The 12,206-nt window shown below is 39.4% G+C and overlaps 1 protein-coding gene across 6 annotated transcripts in view; it reads left to right on the top strand.

Annotated features, from left to right (window-relative positions):
- trrap (transformation/transcription domain-associated protein) overlaps positions 1–12,001 on the top strand; it is a 106,988-nt gene extending 94,987 nt beyond the window's left edge. For all 6 annotated transcript variants that reach the window (XM_067430630.1, XM_067430632.1, XM_067430634.1 and 3 more), the window contains 6 exons: positions 3,698–3,923; positions 5,616–5,833; positions 7,540–7,724; positions 9,172–9,375; positions 10,411–10,605; positions 10,707–12,001. In XM_067430630.1, the coding sequence (XP_067286731.1) occupies positions 3,698–3,923; positions 5,616–5,833; positions 7,540–7,724; positions 9,172–9,375; positions 10,411–10,605; positions 10,707–10,991 (1,313 nt within the window). In that variant the 3' untranslated portion in view covers positions 10,992–12,001. The remainder of the gene's footprint in view (positions 1–3,697; positions 3,924–5,615; positions 5,834–7,539; positions 7,725–9,171; positions 9,376–10,410; positions 10,606–10,706) is intronic.
- The last annotated feature ends 205 nt before the right edge of the window (positions 12,002–12,206 follow it).

Here is a 12,206-nt window from a genome sequence, read left to right on the forward strand (position 1 = left end):
GCCTGTGTGTGTGCTCATGGCCTTCGAGGACTGTTAAGGTTGTAAGGGTGTAAAACAGATGTTGTGGTGCCAGCTGTCTCTGGGCAGTGAGGCATGACCAGCGCGCCCTGAGCCTTCTCTACTCACCTGACACCTCCTGCTACAGGGAATGAGTTTTGGAGGGGAACCAGCAAAGCACACAGTCCTTTCAATCCCTGTATCCTTCTCTTCTTTTCCAGAGGAGTTTCTCCTCCCAGTCTCTCCATTCCAACACACGCCCAAACAAACAGTCCAGCACCGTTTAAGAATCTTTTAAACCAATCACAAGCAAGCCAGAAACATGTTATACGTTTATCAAATGTGGCCTGCCCAAATAGTTTTTTTCCGCTAATAATATAACTGCATTCTTTAACTATTGATGAGATATCATTTAAAGGTTTAGTTAACCCTAAAAATTAAATTAATGACTCACCCTAATGTTTTTCCACCAGAGTATGTGAGCGGAGTGGAGTGGCAGCAATATCCCCTCCACGCTCTTTGCATTCAAGACTCACTCCGCTCCAGCTCCGCTCCGGGTTCACAATTTCCAGCTCCCCACTCCACTCCTCCCTCACTGATATCAGAAACACCGTTCCGTCTTCGCTCCGGGGAAATTTGCGGCTAACTGCTAAAGTATTTAAGTAAGCTCTGAAATATTACTATAAAGTTCGGTATATAACCTGCATTAAATTAAAAAAATAATAAAAAATAAACAATAGGTGATTAGAGGCCTTGTTTCAACGTGGTTTATTGGAACATTAGTGTGCAAAATATAGAATATCTTAAAACTGTGTTCTGAAGATGAATGGAGGTCTTTTGGGTGTGGAACGAGATTAGGGTGAGTCATTAATGACATCAATTTCATTTTTGGGTGAACTAACCCTTTAAATTTTAACTCAAAGAATATTTGACCAAATTAAGACATTTTTAAATTTGTGTTAGACATAAAAATGTTAAATTAAACTATATAAAATAAAATAATTTTAGAATATAAAATGTATATTACATTTACTTCTGTTTTAAGTTAAGTTGTTATATATATATATATATATATATATATATATATATATATATATGTATATATATATATATATATATGTATATATATATATATATATATATATATATATATATATATATATATATATATATATATATATATATATATATATATATATATATATATATATATACACATACATACATACATACATACATACATACATACATACATACATACATACATACATACATACATACATACATTACATACATTACATACATTACATACATATATATATATATATACATTTTTATGTGCGTGTACTATTGTCTGGCTATCACCAGACCCAGCTCAATTTGTAATTGAACATTGGTCTGGGGAGATGTATTTTCTAAAATAATCAAATCGTCAGCATATCAGGCTGGGTTTACCCAGTCTACGTGTACTATGGACATTGGGTCATTTTATCATCAATTTAATCATATAGGTAAATGAATGTTAGATGAAAATTTGTATACAAGCTATTTTATTGACATCTTCTCATGGTTTAATACTGATTGTTTGATTGCACAACTCTGTCTACTCCAGACGAGAGCAGCACAATGCAACACAGCCAAATGTAAAAGCCCATTAGAATCAGTGTTACTGTCTACACTGAATGCAGTGCAATTTGACAGTAAACTGATGCTCCATTGTATTTATAATGTACTGTACACGTTTGCGCTACTTCCGACAACAGTACAAATGGATATGGAGCTGCAACAACAACGGTGTAGGCATGGTGTAATGATCCTTTTTTTTTTATTAGCATACCTATTAACACTCCCCTAATGTTTGTTCCTATTTTTTATTCCTGTTTGAATGAGCATTTTTGTCACACATACTCCAATTACATTTAAAGATAAAAAAAAATTATAATTTGACTTTACTAGTAAAGTCATTTTTTCATTTAAAATTTGAGTTACATTTGCTTCATGCGAGAGACTTTGCGATTATATATATATTTAAATCTATATACTTTGTGATTTTTGTAGGGTTTTTTTTCTTTACAATCACCAATATACAGAGACATTTTTAAATGCTTAAATTGTGTATCTTTGAAAGGAATGTAGTGCTGGGTGAAATGCTAGTAATAGTACTGCGATTATAGTACTAGTGGTGTTTATATTTCGGAAATGCTTGTTTTACCGTAGCGGGGTTATGCTGTTCTCGAGCTCTGCCGTCTACATTGATCTAAAGCGGGAGCGTGTCTGCGGGGCCAAGGCTGTTTCAGGGCTCCTGTTGTGCTGTACACTGTGTTCACTCAGGCATTTCAGTGATGGAATTTAAAGTAGAGAATTCACCGGAGACCGCTGCACAGCGAGCAGCGCAGGCCGACGGCCGACGGGGGGATGTATTTTTAGCGCTTGGCCACCTCCACCGCCCGAGCATTATTAGGTGCAGAAAACTTCCGCCTTCAGTGTATCTCATTCACAGGTCAGAGAGCAGAGACTTTGTTTTCTACAACAGCGGGGAGCTCAAATCCCCCTAGAGTTGAGCTGATCCTGGGTCAGTGAGAAGGCTGAAACGGAGCGCACCGTACTCCCCATCCATGCTCAAAGGTGCTATATTTATCAGAAAAGAGCCTGTGTTGCCCAGGAGGCGCCGTTATCTGAAAAAACCCTCGCTTCGGGCCACCGCCGCTGCAGGGGATTGTCTGGGGTTTTTTTTTTCTAAAGTGATCGCACCAAGTCGACCGCTGCATATGCGCATAGCCGTGCTTTTGAGTCAAATCTCTTTCTTAATGCTCACTGGTCATTAGGACCTAAACCGTCTTAAAGTCTCTCAGGAAGAGTCAGATTGGCAGAGATTACAGAGCGTGTCTGATTTCACAAGACATCATCTAATTTGGGGCATGGAAATGGGTGGGAGCTGCAGTGCTTATGGCAGTTTACTGCTAAACAAAATGTCACACGGAACATTGACGATATTGCAAGTGTCATGCGAGCAGTAAGAGTTTCTTAAATGGCCTTTCATTATGTTTGGCAGCCACATCTCACTGGCTTTGAGATGAGTGGCAGCTCAATGCAAGATGCTTTTGAATTAAAGTGTCTTTTGCCAAAGCGTTAATTATACCATTTTTTATTTTATTTTCTGGGGGTGTTTTTCATCTTAAATGTCTAAAATTAAAAAGCCATTTCATTTCAGTATCAGCAGTATGTGGTTTTATTAATGTGGCACAACAGAAGTATGAAAGTGGAGCAGCTTTTAGCCTATTTGATAAAGACGTTCTGGCCTGGAGGTTGTCTCTAAAATTGGGAACGTGGCTTGCATTCCGACCATACCTTTTGTGTGCGCTCTCCAACTTAATGCACAATGTCATTTAGAAGTTGCATTGAGCAGTTAATCCTTTTTTCCCTCCTCATGAACCTTGATGTTATCGGCACCATCACGTCGCAAGGGGATCCTGGGAGGAAGTGCACCACTTCTGTTTCCCTGATCCAAAGATAACGTCTCCTCCCGTCTCAGTCTCTATCACACACACTCTCTGCCACGTGTGCCTCTTTCGACACATCCAGAGATTTTTCCTCCACCTGTTTTTATTCGATCATCTTTTGCGTTTTTCTTTTATTCTTCTTCTCAGCTACGTATCAGTTCCTCTGTTTTACCGTGGCCCGTCTCTCTTTCCGTACACAGATTTTGACTTCAGCGTTCCTGGCTCCATGAAGCTGCACAATCTCATTTCAAAGCTGAAGAAGTGGATCAAGATCCTAGAAGCCAAGACGAAACAGCTGCCCAAGTTCTTCCTGATAGAGGAGAAATGCCGTTTCCTTAGCAACTTCTCGGCCCAGACTGCTGAAGTGGAGATCCCTGGAGAGTTCCTCATGCCTAAGCCCACACACTATTACATCAAGATTGCCAGGTAACAACTAATACACACTGGGGGTGTGCTGGTCGACTGATCATTTAGTCATCCAATAACTGACTAGTTGATCTGTCATAAGGAAGTCATAAATAATTGGCCTAGGTTCAGAGTTACCTGACGCATTTTGCCGCATAAAATAACAACCCTCCTTATAAGAATAAAAAGCCAGTCAGCTGCAGTAATCATCTATTCGTCGAACTAGTTATTAGATCTTTTAATTCATTTATTTTTGCAAATTGCATCTGTGTAGGGGCAAGCAAAAACCAAAACAAGCCTAATTATTCAGGACATCTATCTAATATGGGCTCTAATATGACTTCTGACCTGTAATGTTGCCAGAGTCCTAATCATATACTGTTTGTTTTTTCAGCCAGAGGAGAACTGACACTGAACTGACACACCAACTGAGCCTGATTTCTCCTAACGTTTTTTTTCCTCCATTCTGGCCCTGAAAGACTTTTAGTTCCTTGCCACCGTTGCCTTTGACTTTTGGCTTGCTCAGTTGAGGACACTTAAATTTCAACTATATTACCGATCAGCATGCATTGACACTATATAATATTTGAAATTAGCTGGATAACATCACGGTTTACTCCAGAGCGGCTGTACATCCGAATCAAATTCTGTTGCTTTATTTTCCTGTTAAAAATGGTCATACTCAATTCTAGTCTGAAACTACTCCATTGGGCTGTGATTATGAGGCGTGTTTCAACTGAACCAGAAAAGACAAAAAATTGGATAGACCTACAACCAATCAGAGCAACGAAGCGACGCATTGTCAAATGTCAACATAGTTCAACTGCACTGTGTTGCCAAGTCCGCGTTTTTTTCCCCCCGCGGGTTGTTTTCTATGTCCACGGGTTGAAGCGACTATTATGTGATATATAGACCCATGAGTGCGAATTTTAGCAGGCAACCTAGCCAAAATAACACACATTTTACCCCCCAAACGCCATTTTTCCCCCGGAGAACCCCCCTGAGAAGCTATTTTTTAGGGCTGGTAGTTGGCGGGTTTTGTCGTAAAAACTTGGCAACCCTGTCTGCACGTGCGCTGAAATCAGGCTGGAATACACTATCTTTGTCGGTGTTGTACAAAAATTAAATAATTTAATGATACACACAGTATTTACCCAACATGATCATCATTTCTGAGAGAAATTGAGAAGGTGAATGCACAAACAAGCTCTCCGTTTAGGATTCGAACAAATATAATCCAAGCCCCTTTGACGTGCATGATTACGTTACTGTTTATCATCTGTCCGTCATTGTTAAAGCCCGCCCTGATGATTTCATTGGTCCAGTTTCTGTTCGGGGATAATTACTCCTCTATGGAGCAAGGCCAGACCGAACTGCCCGACCTAAAAATTGTGTGGGCGGGGCTAAGTTCGGCTGGCATCCAGGGTAGTTAAAACTGTGAAGCTGCTTTGAAACGATTGGCATTGTAAAAGCTCTATATAAATAAAGGTTACTTGACTTGACATGCCTTGACTTGACAAATTAGTTTGCTAGTGATTTTTTTATTTATTTTTTTAGCTTCATGCCTCTAATAGGCCCTTGGACCCGTAGGTGGTTTTTGATTTTTGGTTTAGAGTTCTAAGCTAGACTCCAGCTGAGACCTTAATTCTCAGTGATTACTTCATCACTTACCCATCATTCTCTCTCTCACACCCACTTACTCTACCTCCTAAGGTTCATGCCCAGGGTGGAGATTGTTCAAAAGCACAACACAGCTGCTCGACGCCTCTACATCCGCGGGCACAACGGCAAGATCTATCCATACTTGGTGATGAATGACGCATGTCTGACGGAGTCCCGCAGAGAGGAGCGTGTGTTGCAGCTCTTGCGGCTACTCAACCCCTGCCTGGAGAAGAGGAAAGAGACCACCAAGAGACACCTCTTCTTCACAGGTACTGCGCCAACCACAGAAACTGTCCCTTCCCCATGAAATAGCAATCACTACATCTATTTATGTCAGCGCTTTGGACATGACCTTGCATTTCAATGACCAAGTTCAAGCCCAAAGTTTATTTTTAATGAAAAATAAAATCATATACAAGTATGTGATTATATAAAACTTTATAAAGAATAAAATACAATGAAATAAATTATTTTAAAGATCACATAACAGTTTCTGCCAATCTCATGTTAATCTTGAGGGCTAAAGAGAATGGAACACACACATTGCATCATGGCATTATCCCTGGATAACTTTCGTTTCACTATATGTTCATGTTGTTTACATTATATGCCCTTACGTACCAATTGCCAACAAAACACAGACATTTGATGCAGTATTACTCACCGCCTGCGGTTTCGACTCATTCCCGGGAACAAACACACACACTTGCAGAACTCCGTTGCTGCTCTTGAAAAACAAACTGCATCCACTGTTTCCTTAACGCTGGGTTATTTGGGAAGCTGAACAATGTTATCTTTCACTCACAACCAAAAACACACTTCTTTAGTAGCATTGTTGATTTCGTGGTCTAAAAACTAAATGATTGCGCTGCCAACGGCTCCCGTAACCCGAACGAAGCTCGTTGATGGACGTGCTCTTGCTCTCGTTCTGGTTGATGTGCGCACATGCTCATCAGGGAGAAGTGCCAATACAAGGATTTCCGACTTTTATGAAGTCGTACAGGGCCATGCTTAGAAAAAAAAAACGTTCCGAAATGTATTAGAATCCTGAAGGAGTGTATTTGGCACAGAAATGGATAGTATCATACGTCCAACTCCAATGAGAATCCAACTCTTTAACAGTGTAAATAAGTCCAAATGCATTAAATAATGAATAAATTGAATTAAATTAAATTAAAATATAAATATTTTTTACTTATCTAGCTACATCTATTTTGAATTGTGGCATAAATGTGGCAGATTTGACCCTTTTGAATGCTGTCCATTTGCCCTTAGTGCTGGGCTCAATGGCCTAGTTGCTCTTAGGCAGATTGGGGGAGGTAAAAGAGAAAAAAAGAGGCAAGATTGAGGTGAAAAGGACCAGAAAAGCTGTGTAGTTGTAACAGAATAAAAGAGAGAGGGGGACTGGAGCAGAAGGAATGAAAATGAGGTTGCTCTTCTCCCTGTGGAGACTGAGGGAGGAAGATCTAAATTGTCTTTTTGTGACAGACACATTAAAGATGAAACTCTCTCCGGTCATAGGTCCAGGGTGCCATGTTTTAGCTTTCACTGGAACATTTAGCCTTTTTTTTTTCTGAAAAGAGGTTTGATTTTATGCTTTAACATAATTAATAATCGTTAGTCGTGTTTATATGCACATTCTATTTTTAGCATGAATTAATGTATTCCAGTTATTCATTAGAAGTCCCAGTGGTAATGTGACATGTTTTTCTTTTTACCCTCACGTGTTTGTGCCCTCTCAGCTGTCGATTCGTCTTGTTGATCTGACTGTAAATTGAACGATTGTATAAAGAGGTTTGTGAACCTTTGAGTGATGTTATATTTCAAGTTAACAGTCCTTTTATCAAAGCCAAATAGAATCCATAATATGCTATTCATGGAAAATGATCAGAATAGCTGCAGAGAAGCCAGTGGGATTTAGAATTGCTTTATATACCAGTAAAGTACATCCTCCTTAAATCTGTCCTCTTCTCAGTCCCAAGGGTGGTGGCAGTGTCTCCTCAAATGCGGTTAGTGGAGGACAATCCATCGTCTCTGTCTCTGGTGGAAATCTACAAGCAACGTTGTGCTAAGAAGGGCATTGAGCACGACAACCCCATTTCCCGCTATTATGACCGTCTTGCGACTGTTCAGGCTAGAGGAACCCAAGCCAGCCATCAGGTATGCCATGAATAATATAAAAAAAGTATATCAATTAAAAAGGAATGAAAATCTCATGAAATTGCCTAGGGCATGTCTTAGTTATAGTTATATATAAATATATGTTTTCCTATATTTATATTTTATATACAGATCTGGATGCATTATGGAAATGAGAATAATAATAGTAATATATTTAATAATTTAAAAATACTTGAAAAATAATAATTACCCTTACTTTTAGATTTTGGAGGAAAATGAACTGGGGATTTGGGATGGGTATTTTTTTGAGTTGTTACAATTCTGATTCTACTTATCGATTCCAATAATGTGAAAAAAAACAAAAAAACTTGGATATCATTCACATTTATTCTAAGACTTATTGCAAAACATTTCATCATAGCAAAATACCATGAACAAAAATCAACAGGCTAAATTACACTTACACCACTGGGACGTCTCCATACACATCTAATTAATAACTTAAGTGAAATCTATTTATTCATGTTAAAAAAAGAATGTGCATAAAAATATCCCTAATGATTTATGAATTATGTTAGAGCATAAATAAGCATATGGTTTTAAAAATACCATAGCAAAAAAACTAGCCTAATATGAGTTTAAAGCATTATTAAAGACAAGTAAACACTCAGTATTTTTTTTTAATTAGCAATTGCACAAATATAAATACAACTGAACAAATATATGATTGAAATAAACAGCGCTTTAGGATATTCCAGTACAGAAACTAATTAAATGTAAAATAACACTGCACTTTATAAATAAAATATACATTGAGAATATAGTTACAAAAGTTATTCAGTCAAGAACAGAGAGTTAATTTTTTTCTTTGTCTTTTGTTGTTTGATGAGCGTTATTATAGAAACTACAGATGGAATATTATGCTGCTGTCACTTTTAGAGCTGCACGGATCCAATATACTGTTTTCTTTGTCAGCTGTTTATGTTCACTCAACATAAACGACTATATTTACGGGGATATTTTGACATTTTTGTGTGTATTTGTCCGTTCAAGTCTAAAAAGACATAGAAGAGAACTCTGCATTGTGAATACACTATACATGTAAGAGAGGCGGCATTCTGTGCACGTCAATTTGGAAAATAGAAAACCGTGCGTGAGTCTTCTTGCGCTTTAATGCTTTAAAATGACTATTTCTGTGCCGTGCTTTGGATGTGTGTGCAGCATAGAAAACACAGTGCAGGTCTTCTTGCGCTTGAATTAATGTTTTTTAAATGTTTATTAAAATGTGCACACAGGAATCGATAAGCAGAATCCTAATCTCGCCGTTTTATCGAATCCCAGGTTCTTGGAAATTTGAAACCAGTTCTAAAATGGACAGTGTCCCACCTTACTGGACATTTACCCTAACATGCAATTAAGTAAATTAACAAATAGAATAGCTTTTCTGTCTTTTTAACTGTCATCTTTTTTTGTCGCATGTTTTAAGGTCCTGCGTGACATTCTAAAGGAGGTCCAGGGCAATATGGTTCCTCGTAGCATGTTGAAGGAATGGGCTCTGCACACCTTCCCCAACGCCACAGACTACTGGACCTTCCGCAAAATGTTCACCATCCAGCTTGCTCTAATTGGTCTGGCTGAGTTCATGCTGCACCTGAACCGTCTCAACCCAGAGATGCTGCAGATCGCACAGGTACCTGAACGACTCGACTTAATGGAACTGATCTCAAACTTGATACTAGCTCGCTTTCATCAAATATACATCCAGAGAAGTGTGTTGGGTCATCACACATGCTTCAGTTTTAGCCGGCCACTCCCTAGCTGTCCTGCAACATTTGCAGTATGGTATCGGGTCAGTGCATTTGAAAGTCTTTTATTAGAAACGCTACACAATGCTAAACAAGCACCTCATCCTATGATTCTTATCTGCAGTTTTCTGACAGGTGGACGAATGGGCGGCTAAGTGGGTATAGTAAGGCCCCTTGCCGCCGGTTCCACTCTACAGATCTCATTAGGCACTGGGAGATTACCACTGCAGGCAGAGCGGACAAGCAGATATGTGCTGTCTTTGTCTCTGTTTCTCTCTCAATAGCACGCACAAACCATCATGCATTTCCCTGGTGTATCACTTCCAGCGTAGCTTTCCGTTTGACTCAAGATATTGAGTTTGGTCCTGTGCAGGGTCGAAATACTGAACTTGAATCATGTTTGAACACGTTCTTATTGTGCTTAGAGTGATACTCCATCATTATTAAAATAATGCTAATCTACATTCTGATCTCGCCCATATAAATATACATGTTTATCTTAAGCATGTTATCTGTGAAATACTTTATTGGTAATGACGACCCTCTACATCAAGGGCATCGAAGGCAAATGGAGATTATTTTAGTTCATATTCTGAAATGCTGATGCAGACCACAGTGGGTGTAGAATCGATACATCCTCACATTTTTGTGGTCGGATGTCTACAACACTATCCAGTTTTCCCAGAGTGCTATAGATTAGCTGTTGTCTGATGTTGGTCCCACTTGAGTCCCACATGAGCAAATAGGCTCCTTTCCCAAATTTTCCTTATTTCTCTGGATGGAAACTAATGACTTGGCGCCACATGATATTTATCTCTCAAAGTTATCAGGAGTCTGCAAATTGTAGTTTCTGTTTGACAAGGTCAGATTCTCAGAGATTTATCAAATGACACCACCCTGATGTGTTTTTCCCCCTACAGGACACTGGAAAACTCAATGTATCATACTTCCGCTTTGACATTAATGATGCCACTGGTGATCTGGATGCCAACCGACCCGTCCCCTTCAGGTTGACGCCCAACATCTCCGAGTTCCTGACCACCATCGGCGTATCCGGACCCCTCACAGCTTCCATGATAGCGGTAGCGCGTTGCTTTGCTCAGCCTAACTTCAAGGTACGCTTTACGAGGAACAAGGGTAATGAAGAATGTAACTCTCGCGCTTTCAGTCTCTAGGGATCTTGACCCACTCTCAATCCGTGTCTCCTTTCAATCAGGTCGATGGCATCTTGAAAGCAGTTCTTCGGGACGAAATCATCGCTTGGCATAAGAAAACACAGGAGGACACATCCATGCCTCTGTCCCCAGCTGGACAACCTGAGAACATGGACAGCCAGCAGCTGGTGTCTCTGGTCCAGAAAGCTGTGACAGCCATCATGACCCGCCTTCACAACTTGGCCCAGTTTGAGGGTGGTGAGAGTAAAGTAAACACCCTAGTGGCGGCCGCCAACAGCCTGGACAACCTGTGCCGCATGGACCCTGCCTGGCACCCCTGGTTGTAGGTTGTGTAAAGAAAGAAATCCTGGCAGATCTCAGAGAAATGCAATACTGTGAAAGAGAATGTCAGAGTGAATGAACTTGTCCTGCACATGTTAAAAAAAAAACGTCTAGGTTTGAGTTGACGTCTTTGGAAGGGGTCATAACGTGCGCAAACTGTAATTTAAAAAAAGAACATGATATTACCTAAGATCTTTAGTATTCACTGTTATATTCACAGGTAAGAGATAACTGCAGCAATTAAAAGCAGCTTCGTTTGGTTGGACAAAGAAACTGTTGTGAAACTGATGAGCTTAGTAAAGTGCTTTTTTGAGACTCTTGCGACTGTCAGCAAAAAAAAAAAAAAGTGTGACGGTACAAGACAGCCTTTGAGAAAATACTGTTTCCACACTGGAAGAGGGTGCAGCAGCTATCCCAGCAGATTTTATGCAACTCCCATCAAGCTCTCCTTTTACGCCTCTGCCATTTCTCTCCGACTGACGGCAGCCTTTTAAATTTAGTAATCTAATTTACATGGATCGACACTCAGAAATGTTCAGCATGTTGTTATGTGTATGTCATTATTTAAAATTGTATGTGGGCATATATTTTTTTTTACCTTTGTACATGTAAAAATGACATTGCATCCCTTAATTGCTGTGTACTTTTCTACAAGTTTGTGCAATTTAAAGCCGTCATGTGTTACTGTCAAACCATAGATTGCCCCCCCTCCCCCAATACTCTGGAAAGGCGAAGACTTTTAAGCCTTAAGACAGGAGTAACTCTATATTTAGCTCATTTTAGTTAAACATAACACATACGATTAAGTTATCCGTTATTACAGCTCAAAGTTTTTGAACTTTGTCTTTTTAGGAGTGTCTCAAAGCGTTTGTGTCTCAGTGATACACCTAAAAGCATTTTTGTATACATTCCCCCCTTTTGTAAAGGTACAGAATATTGTGCCAACATATGAATAGTTACCTCTGCAAAGTAAATATGCATTTTGTTTTAATAAAATGCTCTTTTTCAAGAAAAAGTGTTGGTGTTTTCATAAGAACGGTGCTGTCTGTGGGGGTGATGTGTATCTCTGTGGGTGGTTGATTGAAGGACGCTTTCAGAAAGAATAACCTTGTCTCTCTGATTGTCTGAAGTACAGGAGAGGACCTGAGTGAGAGCACACCGTGGTGTCGTTCGGGTCAGGTCAGATCTCAGTCTGCTTTTCCTTCTTTATTACACCCCGT

The sequence above is a fragment of the Pseudorasbora parva genome, chromosome 21 (assembly GCF_024679245.1).
Source record: "Pseudorasbora parva isolate DD20220531a chromosome 21, ASM2467924v1, whole genome shotgun sequence".
In the NCBI taxonomy this organism is placed as follows: domain Eukaryota; kingdom Metazoa; phylum Chordata; class Actinopteri; order Cypriniformes; family Gobionidae; genus Pseudorasbora; species Pseudorasbora parva.